This window comes from Perna viridis, chromosome 12, assembly GCF_037379345.1.
Source record: "Perna viridis isolate PV_CMFRI_1.1 ecotype Kerala chromosome 12, ASM3737934v1, whole genome shotgun sequence".
NCBI lineage: Eukaryota > Metazoa > Mollusca > Bivalvia > Mytilida > Mytilidae > Perna > Perna viridis.
In genome coordinates, this window is record NC_142456.1 from 28,060,951 (window position 1) to 28,077,013 (window position 16,063).

General features: G+C 32.7%; 1 protein-coding gene across 8 annotated transcripts in view; it reads left to right on the top strand.

Annotated features, from left to right (window-relative positions):
• The window catches only part of LOC148601897 (TELO2-interacting protein 1 homolog), a 51,169-nt gene extending 35,863 nt beyond the window's left edge, over positions 1 to 15,306 (top strand). For 4 of the 8 annotated variants that reach the window (XM_088556942.1, XM_088556941.1, XM_088556946.1 and 1 more), the window contains 13 exons: positions 879 to 951; positions 1,343 to 1,538; positions 2,889 to 3,025; positions 5,399 to 5,564; positions 8,354 to 8,464; positions 8,793 to 9,014; positions 9,904 to 10,009; positions 10,417 to 10,499; positions 10,695 to 10,831; positions 11,227 to 11,314; positions 12,908 to 12,994; positions 13,789 to 13,911; positions 15,214 to 15,306. In XM_088556942.1, the coding sequence (XP_088413068.1) occupies positions 879 to 951; positions 1,343 to 1,538; positions 2,889 to 3,025; positions 5,399 to 5,564; positions 8,354 to 8,464; positions 8,793 to 9,014; positions 9,904 to 10,009; positions 10,417 to 10,499; positions 10,695 to 10,831; positions 11,227 to 11,314; positions 12,908 to 12,994; positions 13,789 to 13,911; positions 15,214 to 15,294 (1,610 nt within the window). In that variant the 3' untranslated portion in view covers positions 15,295 to 15,306. The remainder of the gene's footprint in view (positions 1 to 878; positions 952 to 1,342; positions 1,539 to 2,888; positions 3,026 to 5,398; positions 5,565 to 8,353; positions 8,465 to 8,792; positions 9,015 to 9,903; positions 10,010 to 10,416; positions 10,500 to 10,694; positions 10,832 to 11,226; positions 11,315 to 12,907; positions 12,995 to 13,788; positions 13,912 to 15,213) is intronic. The other 4 variants (XM_088556944.1, XM_088556940.1, XM_088556945.1 and 1 more) reach the window with 3 other exon arrangements.
• Positions 15,307 to 16,063: the final 757 nt, after the last annotated feature.

The following is a 16,063-nucleotide window of genomic DNA, read 5'->3' on the forward strand; positions in this document are numbered from 1 at the left end:
GGTCTTCAATGATGGGCAAAACCCATACCATAAAGCAAGGTGTAAAAGGCCCCAAAATAAATAAAGTGAAACTGTTCATGAAAGACGAAAAATAGACCTAATGTGTACAAGAATGTAAAATGAATAACAATGAACATAAAAACAACAACAACCAATAGACTACTGGTTCCTGTTTTGGTACAGGCACATAAAGTATGTGGCAGGGTTAAACATGTTTGTGAGTGCTCAACCCTCCCCTAACCTGGGACAGTGGTGGGAAAATACAACAATTAAGTGAACTATAAAATTCTATTGAATTCAGATTTAACTCTAGAGACCAATATAGAATACTGATACTTTAACAAATAGGACAAAAGATAACAAGCTGTATCTACCTCAAACTCCCTTTTTTGTAAGCTAGTTCAAAATCCAAAAGCAACTGATAGCACACCTTGTTTACTTAAACAAAAATATAAAAAAAAAAACATGCCACATATGTTCTGATATTTGTATTTCATTTTCAGTTTTAAAAATTTTTTTTAACCATTTGAACAGATACTCTTTTAAATGTAGCAACTTGCAACAAATCTTTATCAGTCTAAAACTTGTCTTCAAGTGATAGAAGCTTTTACATGTAGCTTAGTTTGAAAAATACAGATTGTAAATTAATATTCATATAACAAAATAGCTTTATAAGAAATGACACTGAATATTGCAGACATGGTTTTCTTTCATTGTAATAAGGAACTTCACCCTTGGTTTTTTTACTGTATATTGACTTCCAGTTTTGCCGATTTCTTTGTTGCGCCTGTTATTAACACCAGATTCACAATTCTAACTAGATTATAAGATGGGTAAATTTCTACTTAAATAACTTTAAAGATTTTCTTTTTGTGCAGTTCACCTTGGTATAACTAAGAAGAAAGAAAGAGAAGTTCAACATAAAGTTGGTGTTCTAGAGGATATTATAAGGTATTGCTGCAGAATCACACATATATATATATATATATTATCCTTTGCACAAATTCTAATATACATGTAAATGTAATTTGCACCAACCCAAAAATCCCACATTTCAGACCCTCTAAATAGACACTTTATTTTCATGTTAGTGATCTAATTAGGTTTGAAAAAGTGTTACTTGTTGGTCATGTAGAACACTGTGAAAGTATTATTGTTTTTGGGTACCAATTTTCGTGGTTTTTCGTTGGTTTGCTAAACCCCAAAATTTTGTTACCAATGGAAAGAAAAATAACATTTTGTTTGTATCGTAAATTTGTCAAATCCGTGAATTCAAGAATCTGTGAACTGATCTTTTTCAAACTTCAAAGATTAGGAATCAGCTGTAACTCTTATATTTTAGGATGCTGGTAGACGAGTACTTATCACCAATAAATTTTAACCTGATCACTAGTCCTTCCCAGGATAACCCAATGTCTACCCCAGAGACTCGCCTTCTTGCCATAAACCTGGTATCCCATGACAACACTGTCAATAGCTTTAACAGGAATATCATACAGATTTGTCTTTATCTGGAAGGCATTGGATTTTTTGCTAAGGTTGGTATTATTGATACTGTTAAGAGTATTTACAACTTCAGACAGGTAATGTGTCAGTTGGTTTATTTAGACGTAGCTTGCACTGAAGCAATTTCCTGTAAAGACCTTTTTTTTTCATAAAACTTTGTACACACAAACCCATTGGTACTTACATTTTACTTTGTATAAAATTTTATTGTGATATATAGGAGATACAGTTACAGCTGAGTTTGAATAATGTGTCTGAGTTGGATGACATGTCCAACTGTAGACTGTAGTTTCTATGAGCTAGCACAATAACCTCTGGTCCAGAATGTCAGACGAATACAAAGCCAGTTCTGTTCATATTGATCTAACCTAATATCCTGAAATTTCATCGATGTATCGTCCACTTTGACTTATATAAGGATTTTTCAAGAAAAAATGTTCATCTTGCAATGCATTTCATTAGATTTGTTTAGTTCACTTTCAATTGCTCTAATTCAAAATTTTTGGTAAATTGTAATCAACAAAAGCCGTCACTCAAACAGTCAAATAGGTGATTGAACTCAGAAGATTATTGATCAGTACTGTTATCCTTTATGAATGAATATGATGATGTTAATAAAAACTTTGAATCTTTGAAACCGTTAAAATATATAAAAACTCTAGAAGATACATTAGCAAAACTTTTTAACTTGGAGGACATTATCGAGTGTTCTTGAGTTATCGGTCCTTTAATATGCAAATATATACCTATTTAATGTATGTCGTAACTCATTTGCACATGGCTCAAATTATATTCAGTGAAGGTGTTATCTAAATGGTCAAATGCAACCAAATTTGCAGGTAACAATTATTTTTTATTGTATTTCGTAATACCAGGTAATATTGTTTATTAATTACCACTCGTAATTATGACGAAGTCATCAAACTAATTTCCCTCTTATTTCACACATGAGTGCCCACGTTTGATATGTTTACGATTTCGTACACCTGATGATCTAAGCCTCCAGAGCCATTGACACACCATTCAATAAAAATAATTGAACTCACGGACAAATTACACTTTAACAAAAGCACAATTATTAATTTAATCCAGAAGTATTATACTTAGCAACATAGCTGGAATAAATATGCTGGGATTTAGGAATGCCTGACTATCTGTCACACTATGCATCTCTCACAGAAATTAAAAATATCAGTGAAAATAATTTTGATTGCATTTATGTCATTTTGTATAAAAAAAAACTAGTGTGTGCTGGACATGAACGCTTTTCATTTTTGTCATAATAGAAAAGAAATGTTTATTTCTTAATACACCAACAGATACCTATCAACTAGAGTCAATGATTATCATATAATGTAGTACTACAACATTTGTAATTCTAGATTCTTGGTGAAAGATTTTGCCCATATTTAATACAGACACTATATCCCCTGTTAGAGAAGTTAGGAGATGAGACATCTTACATTAGTAGTACAGCATACCTAAGTCTTTGTGATATCTGCTCTGCTTGCAAATACAAGTATGTTTATTAAACTTTTATGAACACACTCATTATTACTGTATAGCTGGAAACTTTCACAAGGTTTTTATTTTCAATATTTGAGCGAGGATTTTGGAAACTCGCTAAATTTAAGTTTAGTTACTGTACATATAATTTCCACTCCATTAAATCTTAAGCTGCAATAAATAAAAACCACAAAAATTTAATATTCCTATTCTATGAACAAATCTTGAAATTGGTACTCGTGAAAATTACCCACTATACAGTAGTTTAACTTATTAGGGTTAGTGAAAATGCACTTTGTAGATTTAGAGATGAAACTGGGAAAAAAGTAAACAAACCAACCAAGCTTTGAAAAAAAAACAGCTGAAGATTTAATAGCCTTATGATTTATATCATAGATTTAGATTGAAGTATACATTTTTGTACATGCATTATTATTGAATGTTTAAATCCTATATTGTTTACCCTATATCACACCCCTAGACCTATATAGCATACCCTATATCACACCCCTAGACCTATATAGCATATCCTATATTACACCCGTAGACCTATATAGCATACCCTATATCACACCCCTAGACCTATATAGCATATCCTATATTACACCCGTAGACCTATATAGCATATCCTATATCACACCCCTAGACCTATATAGCTTACCCTATATCACACCCCTAGACCTATATAGCATACCCTATATCACACCCGTAGACCTATATAGCATACCCTATATCACACCCGTAGACCTATATAGCATACCCTATATCACACCCCTAGACCTATATAGCATACCCTATATCACACCCCTAGACCTATATAGCATATCCTATATTACACCCGTAGACCTATATAGCATGTCCTATATTACACCTGTAGACCTATATAGCATGTCCTACATTACACCCCTAGACCTATATAGCATATCCTATATCACAACCCTACACAGAATACACTTGCAGTATAGTTATAATATATGATATAATGAACATGACTGTCAAAATCTGCATCATATGCAGTATCAATCCTCAACCCTTATCACCCCATGGGCTGTTGGCCCTTGGGTTGATGTAGGGGGTAAGGATCCACCAGTACATCTATACATCACAATCATTTAAGTTATGATCTGGATATGAATACTGGGACTGGTATTCAATTTGATCCAATTAGTCATTTAGCTTTACTGGAAGTCAAAAATTGAGAAATGACAACTAAAAATTGTGTTTCTCAATCAAAAACCGATTTATCTGGTGTTTAAAGCACTTAAGATTTGCTTTAACTGTAAGGGATAAATGCTAGTCATTACTTACCGAAGTCACTAGGTGTAATTTTTTTCGTAAAATGTTAATGAAATAACACAAACAAGACAATTCTGTAAAATCATGATACAAATCAAATCATGAGCTAAGAATCATGATATGTATCAGAATGAGGCAGGATGGAATCATTACACCCCTATTTGATATAGGAATCACATGTTCATACGGCATGTGATACAGATTTTGGCATGGAACATTCAGTATGTGTGTAACATTTCTTTAACTGAATTCTCAGCTTCTATTGGAGGGAATACTTAAATAAATGTATTTGGTAAATTGCCATTGCTTGTCGACTTTTCAAGTTTTTCACTTATCTGCTTCCTGTTTTCTGTAGGACTTAGTAATTATTAAGGTGATGCGTAATGGACATTTTTGTAACAGATTTCTTAGTATCTTTTGAAGGGAATGCTTAGATATTTTGTGTAATGCTTTTGCATGATGACTTGTACCATGTCTCTCCTTTCCAGGTTCATTGCTATTCTACTTCCTGTTTACCCTAGATGGTTGAGTGGGGGTATTCTTAGCATGACATAGTGGGCATCATCTTGATAAATTTTGGCTGTATATATAATGGTTTGATACTACTTTGGCAAACTAGTCCTAGGGACAAGTTTGGAAAGGGGAAGTAAACAGCTACCCCTTTCATTACTTAGGCATACCAATTCACAGGACTAGTTGGGTAGAAAGCAACCAGACCTTCACTAAGATCATCATTGTAGTGTTTATGTTATATCAAAATATCTTCATGTTTTTAGTTATGGTAAATTCGAGGAAATCCTCCAAAAGCCTTAATTTTTTTCATGTCCATTCATATTTTTTTATATTTCTTCTCTAGCAATTTTGAAAATGCATTCATTGGTGTTTTTATTCGGATAGAATCCCCAAAAATGCCATTAAAGTTATTTTTGGTGAGTTTCTTTATTGTTAAATTTGCAACAGTATGTCCATTTGAATGTCTAAAACTGTCCTAATTCAGCCATAAAATTAGTCCTAATTTTTTATCGAAATGTGTTGGACGGACTGTTGGATGATGAAGCATGAGTATAACATGTATCTTGTTTCTTGGTAGAACACTGGATGAACTGCTTCAGAAAAATTCTGATTACCTTGTGAATGCCATATCCTTACGATTACGCCATTACGATCAAAATAAGCAGTGCCCCCTGGTATTAAAAGTTATTTTGCAGTACAGTAGTGTTGAAATACTACCACTGATAGAGGACACCATTCAAGAGGTATGTTAAAGCAATTTTTTGGACACTGTCTTTTAAGTTTGAATAGCTGTCATTAACTTGGTGAATTTACCAGGAAAAAATCATGAATGGCTATTCAAAATTGATAGACAGTGTCCAAAAGCTGTGGCAATAAAGTAGGACATGTTGATATAATTTATGACAGATTTCTACCTAGTTAAAAAACCTAATTAAATCTCTCATGGCCTAGCAAATTTGTTATGAAATCTGTATCGCTACTTCAAATTGTTTTAAAAAAAAATGGTGATTTTACACCTATAGTGCAGTGCTTTCATTAAGAGCTGGTACTAGTACTTTTACCCTGCTAGGGTAGCGTCTGGTACTTGCAAAATAAAATAAAAGCAAAATAAAATTATGAGAAGAAATCTAGTAAATGGATATCTAAAATCATTCCATCTGTAGGCTAAGGGTATGTCTCCAAAATCGTGATCTTTAGTGTTTATTATTGTTCATATTGCAGTGTGAGAAACCATTTTTTCCTTCAACTTGCCATTCTGGCTAGTGGAATATTGACCTTGCTAGCCAAATATAAATTCAACTAGCCACATTTTTTGTTTTTTTTTTCTGTACTATCATCTGTTTTCTCTTGGATTTGACTATTTTTGCCTTTCTTCAACTATCTTTTCATTTGTTTTTAAATTTATCAAAAACTTTTCCATACTCGAATATTCCCTCCCATTTAAGTTTTTCATGTACTTTACAGTAACAAAATAAGTACTTCATTTCTGAACTCATATTTTAAAAATAAAATTATATTTCAACAGTTTCATCATTATGAAGCAAGAAAATCATTTGCTTCTTGTTCATTTTTATTTTGACAATAAACAACTAATTTGCAAGGTAACAAATCTTAAATTACCAAGATAATTTCGTTTGAATACTAAAACGAGATCAGGACCGTCGCCTAGGTTTTGGCACATCCCGTTTATTGGAAATTAAAATGGCAGATTGTAAACAATGCTTTACAAGTCAATAAAATTGTGCATATCATGCCAAAATTCACTTGACATATTCAAGCTAAACTTCTTCAAATGTAGGGAACATATTTTTAATATATGATGTTAAGGGATGTTTTACTAAATAACCTGTTGGCTGGTTAACTTTCCTTGGAACTTACCAGTCAAATAACAGTCGCCAAATTGACGAGTGTAAGCAAATGAGAACTCGCCAAAATACAAATCTACTCGTATTTGGGGAGCTGGCGAGCAGTGGTTTCCCACACTGTATTGGTGTCTTCGTCGAGGTCCGCGTCAGAATCTAATCGGTAAAGCGCTTAAACCCACAGGCGCTTGCGGACAATTTGTGGTTTCTAGGTATTTTTCCTTGAAACCTGCATATTTTATAGTGTTCCCTCATATTTGGCCATTATTCGCATGTCTGACCTGTTTTTAGCTTGTTTTTACCATCTCTGACATTTTCCCTTCTCAGAGGGTTTTGGTAAAAATATTTTGGCAACCCTAAGTTTGAAAAGAATATGTCTGGCCTTTGATCACAAGAACATAAAAAAAAAGATATTGGCTCAGAGATTCAAACCTCTACAGATAATAATAGAAAATAAATACATTGTAATGTTTAAACAATTCTGTCCCTCTAAAAGTCAACTAGACTAAAACTGCCAGCCTTGTTCTTTTTCAGAAGCAAAGAATTTCTTATCAGACTTTGATTTTTAGACCAACATTTCACAATAAGACACATGCAATTGCTCTTCATGTCACAGTAATAATTAGGCAATTAACAACAACAAAGTTTAATTTTATTATGAAAATAATCAGCACTAGGAACCACTACATGTTATGGAATTTCATTTAATAAATAAATGTTCAGTTTTGTTTCTATGCTTTTATTTGTATGTGTTCAAATTTTGCAACAAGTAAATAAAAGGATAAGAACAAACTATGACATTTATCAAAATTTCATATAAACTTGCAGAGTATTAAACAGTCAACAAAGTATATCAGCATTAGTCTAGAAATGGATCTGGTGGGAATCATAGGGAGCTCTTGGATTTCAGGGTTTTGAGACTAAATCAGTTATGATTCATCATATATCTTGATTTCAAATTCATATATTTTAAACAAAACTGAAGCAATATTGCAGACTTAATCCCATATTTTCAAGTCAAAATTTAAATCTCAAAAAGGTTAACATCCAGGTGCTCCCGTACCTCCCGTGGACCCACTGGGGGCTGCTAAAGGCCCCCAGACCCCTTGCCAAATTTATTTGGTACCTCCTACTTTCTGTAAAGTACTTCCTGCCTGAAAAATTAATGAAACCTGCAGATGGTCATTTGTTTGATCCAAAATAAAGTTGTTTCTCATCCAAAACATTTCATGCTGCAATTGAAAATATGACAAATTGTAATGTTAAAATTATGCATCAGAAAAGTTGATATAATAAAGTTCAGACAAGGGGATATTTCTGTGAGATACCTACTCCATCAGGCAGTTCATGTTTGAAATACATGAAGAGGGTACCAATAAGACTTCCACATTGAATCTTTTTAATGTTTCTTGTGCAAACAGCCTATGTGTATTTGTCTGTATATACTTTTTTGAGCATGTTAAGACAATTGCAAAAAGTATTATTACACCTGAGAATATGTGTGCAACTGCGGAAATAAATGGTTTATTGCAAATTGATATGATTTTTTTTGTTTTATTATAAAAAGGCTCAGTGAATTAATGGACATGAAGGATTCATGAGGAAGTTAAACAGTTTAAGTTTCTAACCTCAACTAAAAATAAATGGTTTTCATCTTCTATGTCCTTCAGGTGCTATCCTCATTAGATGATCATTATGATAACCAAGCAGAACTGTTTGTTGGTGTATTGAATGAATTAGTGAAAGCTGTCAGAAGATGGTTCCCTTGTCAAGTAGATCATGTTAGAATTATTTGTGGAAACAATATGTTTTAAAAACACATTTTTTAAATGTGAAGTTGGCAAAAAACAAAAACAAAAAAAGTCATGTTCTTGGTCTTTTTTTCTTTGTTGTAAATAATGGTAACTTTTGTTATTTGATAAAGGTTTATTAGTAGTAGTGTGTATATTTTTATTTTTTTTCTGTACCTAAATCTAGTATAAATTAAACATATATTTACTGTCTTTTATGTAATTTCACAGTTCCTCTATTTTTGCAGAAGGTTCAGTTTCTTTGTGCACAGTTGTTCAATAATGGTAATATACATGTATATTTATTTCTTTTATTTAGAAATCCAAATCAAGTAAGAATTTAGTATATTCTTTGACAAAGGAATCTTCCAAAGTCTCACTACTCGATGATCTTCTAGATTATTGTAAAACATTGCGGGTTTCAGAAGGACAGGAAGAGGAAGTGGAAGAACCATTTGAACAGCCAGAACCTGAAGGGGGGAGTTTAACAGATCCTGATATAAAACCACTACTGCCAAAACATATAATACTAGTCAAAGAGGTACTGTCTGGTTCTTTATAAACTTGTCAAATCTGATTTGTTTTTTACCTAGCTTAACATCAGGTGAATGTGCTGTTAAAAATCATAAATAAATTGAAGTGGATTATGGTTTTCAGAAAAAACAAAGTAGGAAAGGGGAAATTGCAAAAAAAGTCTGTCTATGATCTTCTATCTAATACTGACAAGACTTATTTTTTTTATTTATTCATTTATAATAAAAGAATTGTTTTGACTTTTAACCAGTTTTTTTTCTGTCAAAGAAAAACCAAGCATTTTTTGATTTTGTGATGCATGATTGTAATGGGTAGGCTGCTGCCAAAACTTGCCTGTGCTGTAACTAACACAGCATTTGACAGAATCTTTTCAAAATTATATACGGATTTCCTAAAACATGGGGAGGTCTGCATTGCTTTCATATTTTTCACTTATATCATTTTAGAGTTTTGGACGTTTGTATAGTGAAGAATGGGACTTGCAAGAAAATTAGGTCTGCTGTCAATTTGGCAACCTCTTGCATAACTGTAAATTCATTTCGCTTCTATTAATCATAAAATCAAGCTACTTATAATGAAAAATCAGATTGTATAATGCAACAAACAGGAATTGTTGTCAAAATTAACAAATATATTAACAACTGTATTGTGAACTAATGGACTGGCAAGCTTCATTAGTTTCATAAATTGTGCCCGGGTATACAGTGAAACCTGTAAAACTGAACCTGTTTTTGGATGAAAATTTTCTTCCTTAAGGAAGATGTTCAGTTGACACAGGTTCAAAATACATTGAAAATGACATAAAGGGATTTTTATATCTGATTTACATAAGTTAGTGGTTTATCCAAGGTTCAGTTTATGTAAGTTTAATTGTATTAATATTTAGCTTTTTTTAGGTAATGTCGAGAAGTAAACATTTACTTTCATCAAAGAGTGTTAGGCTGAGGCTCCTGGTACTAGACACTGTTGGTTTTTGTTGCAAGGCTCTTTCTTCATACACAGGTAGGAAGGTTAAATCTAAGATATAAACAGATTCAGTTGATTTATTAGATTTATATTAATAGCATTTTAAAATAAATTAATTTGAGATAAATACTGAAATCTGATTGGTTAAAATAATTTTGTTATATCTCAATGGATAAGAAAAATATTGACACACCCCTATTCAGTTAAATTCAGAGCTACTTTTCTCATGTTTAAAGATAAAATATGTTTTAAAATTAATTTATAAGAATTAGCTATGATAAAAATTTTGTCTATTGAAAAATAACATAAATTTTCCATGTGCATATTTTGTTTATTGCACTTCAATATGCACATGGAAAATTTATGTTATTTTTCAATAGACTAATTTAAAATCAGTTGAACCAATGAATTATCAATGTTGACCTCCCTTTCTATTTTTCTAGATGAGTTACTTCCATTGATACATGAAATATGGCCTGCATACAGACAGAGGTTTATTGATGAGGAAAAACTGGTCATCAAAAAGGTGGGTTTCAGTATTTAGAGACAGTGCAATATTGAAGTCTTTCTTCAAGATTAAATTTGCAAAATGAAAAATGTGATACCTAGACCTTTTTTTGACTTATTAAGATTATTTTCAACAGTCCAAGGTTTCATTATATATACCTATGTATATAAATGCAAATATCAGAATTAAAACCATATACAAATTAATTTTCAGTTCTATCAACCACATTTTCAGGCTTTGGAAACATTAGTGACAATGTCAGAATGTACTGGCGATTTTATAAGACGAAGGACAGTAACTGATGTCATCCCCAAGCTAATTCTCTTTCTAGACAAGCAAGGCCTTATCAGGTTTGTGTGTAGATTCTTTGTCATTAGACAAGCAAGGCCTTATCAGATTTGTGTGTAGAATTTGTCAGCAGTTTGACAAGCATATTTATATACATTTAGTCAGTTATCTATTAAAGATATTATCCTATTGACCTGTCTAAGTTTCTTTGGTAAAATTAATTACGTGTCTTGTAATTTATCATATTGGCAAAGCAAAGATGTGGATGGAAATGTCCATGAAACAAATTCCCAAGCAATCATTTACAAATAAAACAATCACTTAAGTCTAGCATTCAGTATGGAGTAAAACAAATGACATTTTGTTAGGACCATTCATTTACCGTCCTGAAATATATGAGATTTGAGTTTATGATCATCCTTAATCAATCTTTAGTACTTATTTACTTATTTTACAGTGTTCAGACAGGGAAAGCCTATTTACATACAGTAGCTTTCAAACTACAGCATTCTATTTTGATGAATATTGGAAGTATTTGTTGTAGCGTAAGTATAGCCTATATTAAGTTGAAGAAGTTTATTCTTAACAAGACTGAATGAATTCAGTTAAGCACTGTTTTTGTTGTCTGTAATAGATTAATAAAATTGGTTTTGTTTACTTTAAACATATTAATTTTCACAGATTCTGTCAAGTGAACATATTCAAAGGTATCAATGTTCATGGTTTCAAAAAGATGATTAGCGTTATATAGCTTTAAAAATCAATTACGTAGGTATTATTTTTCACGTTTTTCAGTCCAATGTGAAAATAGCAAAATTAAGTGTTTTCAGTATTTAGTTCTGTTTTAATCCAAAATGTAACTTTCCTAATGCTATTGATTGTATGTAATGTAATGAAATGCTGACCGTGTCAAGAACATGAAAAAGGTAGTCCTAGCAGAGCATGTCATGAAGCTTATGATTGACATTTGATATCCCTACTCATCGTTGTGGGGGCTATATGACATTTTATACCCCTTCTCATTGGTGTAGGGGCCTATATGACATTTTATACCCCTTCTCATTGGTGTAGGGGGCTATATGACATTTTATTCCTCTACTCGTGGGTGTAGGGGCTATATGACATTTTATTCCCCTACTCATCAGTGTAGGGGCAATATGACATTTTATTCCCCTACTCGTTGGTGTAAGGGCTATGTGACATTTTATACCCCTACTTGTCGGTGTAGGGGGCTATATGACATTTTATACCCCTATTCATTGGTGTAGGGGCTATGTGACATTTTATTCCCCTACACATTGGTGAAGGGGCTATATGACATTTTATACCCCTACTCATCGGTGTAGGGGGCTATATGACATTTTATACCCCTACCTATTGGTGTAGGGGCTATGACATTTTATACCCCTACTCATTGGTGTGTGGGGGGGGGGGGCTATCTGACATTTTATACCCCTACTTGTCGGTGTAGGGGCTATATGACATTTTATACCCCTACTTGTTGTTGTAGGGGCTATATGACATTTTATACCCCTACTCATCGGTGTAGGGGGCTATATGACATTTTATACCCCTATTCATCGGTGTAGGGGCAATGTGACATTTTATTCCCCTACACATTGGTGAAGGGGCTATATGACATTTTATACCCCTATTGTTGGTGTAAGGGGCTATATGACATTTTATACCCCTACTTATTGGTGTAGGGGCTATGATATTTTATACCCCTACTCATTGGTGTGGGGGGCTATATGACATTTTATTCCCCTACTCGTTGGTGTAGGGGCAATATGACATTTTATACCCCAACTTGTTGGTGTAGGGAGCTATATGTCATTTTATTCCTCTACTAATCAGTGTAGGGGCTATATAACATTTTATACCCCTACTTGTTGGTGTAGAGGCTGTATGACATTTTATACTCCTACTTGTCAGTGTAGAGGCTATATGACATTTTATTCCCCTACTCTTTGGTGTAGGGGGCTATATGACATTTTATACACCAACTCATTGGTATAGGACTATATTGCCATCCTCTTGTCTGTCCATTACACTTTAGGAGATTTCTCTGCTTCTTTTTGAGGGAATATTTAGATATTTAGTATACTGTGTTGCAATCATTTATATTTTTGTTACAGTTAATGATAAAAGAGAATGAGATAGAAGAGATTATGACCACTAGTATCAAGTATCTTAGTGCCAGACAGTCTGGTCCTTTACAACAGGTATATTACAATCTCAACCTTTAATTTTTGACACATGGAGAAAACTGTTGAAAATCTTTATACATATTTTGCATATTTTTAATGGAAATTATCTCCATTGATAAAATCAAAGATTTTTTTGTGATCCATCATACTTTACTGTATGTTATTCAAATCAAAACAAAAAAAATCAATCTACATGTATTTGATTTGCCTTCAATAAATAGATTGAAAATATATTGGAATCAAGTCATGTGACCTCTGTCCTCATTAATCTTAAAAAACCTAAATTTAAGTAGCTGGTTTGGCCAAATTTGGTTATGTCATTGAGTTCTTGAATGCACTTTAACTGTCAATTTCTTTTACTTTTATTTAATACTGGCATTCGAGGTTTGGCCAACCCACAAATATCATAAAAATTGGTGCATATTATTATTAATACTTTGAGATACAGATTTCTTGTTTTATATGTTGTAATTTTGTTTTGATTTGGGATTTAGTAGTTAATAGATATTCTTAATCTTTGTATAACTCCTCCTTAAGTGTTCTTTAAAGATTTAACCAGAATATCTCATCATTTTTAAATTAGCTGTCACCATGGGGTATCTTTTTTATGTGTTTTCTTACAATAGTTTTAGGTAAGTTATTTCTCCATAAACATGTACTTACAATAAAACAGAATGTTTTCTAAGATTATACACTTTCTTAATTCCCCAAAAATCTGCACAATTCACTTTTTGACGATGTTGCTTTTGACAGCTATTTAATAAAAAAAAATAAGCAACAAAGACTAGAGTTATTCTAATTTTTTTCAGGCTGCCATGCTGTTATGTAAGGTATTTCACTGCTTAGCTTCTGACAGACTCTGGTTAATGCTTTGTGATATGTCCTGTCCTAAAGACTTTGTCCTTCCTAATCCTTGCTTCAGACCAGTTAAGGTGAGTTGACAAGTCCTGTCCTAAAACTGCCCTTTCTTATCATTGCTTCAGAAAAGTTAAAGTGAGTTGATATGTCCTATCTTAAAAGCTTTTTTTTCCTTTCTAATCCAAGATTCAGACCAGATACTTATTTTCTTTGAAATCATAGTTTTGGGGTAAAGAATAATGATAGAAATTCTGTTTTGCTTGTACATATTTACACAAATAGTGCATGACTGCGAAATTCATGCAAATAAGTACCATGCAAAATTAAGTACAATTACAGTATTACAAAAGCAACAAATTTGCAGAGGGAATAATGTTTATGACTGGACCATCCATTTATCATTCTGTTGGTCATCACTTACCTTGTGAATACAACTCTTCTGAAACCGCTTGACAGATTCCTTTCATATTTGGTAGGAGTTATTTGCCTAAGACTATTTTCAGCAATTCATAATGGCAAAAGACCTTTGAAACCACTGGACATATTCCTGTCATATTTGGTAGGAGGTATTGTTAAAAGGTGAAGATGTATATACTATACCTCCATTTTGATTTGAAAAAAAACTTTGTATGAGTTATGGGACTTAGACTTTTTTCAGCTGTTCATAATGGCAAATGACCTTGTGAGCACAACTATTATGAAACCTTCTAACGTCTTGCCAAAAAAGGTAAATAAATAAGGACTTCAGGGGCAGGGTTCAGATTTCCCAGATTAGCAAATCAGACTTGAAATTTAATTTGAGAGACCTGTAAAACACAAGATCTGTGTCAAATAGCCTTCACTATTAAAGGTGCTTTCATTTCAAGAAGACTTAAACTTCAATAAGTATACAAATGATTTACACAATACAAAGTGTTAAAAGGTGATAACTGAAAAAAAAAAGGACTGATGTTTGTAATTTTACAGCATGTATCTCTATATTTTGACAGTCTTAACAAAGTTTATCCCTTTACAGTGACTTCCCCACAACTATGACACTCTTTTGTTGTCAATCTGCTGAACAATACAAATGATTGACAAATCTATTGGGACATTTGAACTGACAATAGCAACTGGTCAGTTTAAATGTTCCAATAGCTTTGTCAATCCTTTTTATTGTTCAGCAGATTGATAACAAAAGAGTACTATGGTTGTAGGAAAGCCTCTGTAACATCCAGCTGTAGATAGGCTTTGAGGTTGTGTCAGATGGGTTTATAATGTATTAGTATAACATTAATCCTGATGCAACCTCCATAGGGAAGCTGTTTGATCTTAGAAGAATCAGTTATTTTTTCAATGAAAATATGAACTTAATTTTATTTTTTTTCTCTTTACAGTTTGCCACCCAGTCATTAGTGAGGAATGAATACACAGATAATGTGAAGACTGTTTTTGTTACTTTGTTTGATAATACATGAGTTTTATTTTTATGCTTGTATTTTGTCATTTGTTTTGTATGGCCCACCTTTAGGTGTCTTAATTGTTTTGTTTTGTATGGCCCAGTCTTTAGGTGTCTTGATTATTTTGTTCTGTATGGCCCCACCTTTAGTTGTCTTTATTGTTTTGTTTTGCATGGCCCCACCTTTAGGTGTCTTTATTGTTTTGTTTTGTGTGGCCCAATCTTTAGGTGTTTTGATTATTTTGTTCTGTATGGCCCCACCTTTAGGTGTCTTTATTGTTTTGTTCTGTATGGCCCCACCTTTAGGTGTCTTGATTATTTTGTTTTGTATGGCCCCACCTTTAGGTGTCTTGATTATTTTGTTTTGTATGGCCCCACCTTTAGGTGTCTTGATTATTTTGTTTTGTATGGCCCCACCTTTAGGTGTCCTTATTGTTTTGTTTTGTATGGCCCCCACCTTTAGGTGTCTTCATTATTTTGTTTTGTTGCTGTCTTTAAGGGTATATGTTCATCTTATAAAGTTTCTTCACACAAAGCTTGGCAACCATTCATGGAAATAATTTGAAATTTGATGTGGAGTAAGTTTGATAGATTGTACCTGTTGAATCTTAAAGACTACCATAACAATTTCTGTTACATTTTTTGTCCCTTTGCTTGGCAACAATTCATTGAATTGAAAATGATAGGTCAGTGTCAGATTTGTCTGAAACTTCAGTATGATTTATCATATTGCTTGTAAGATTTCAGCTCAATGCCACATAAACCTATTTCAAGAGGGTGTCAGGGAC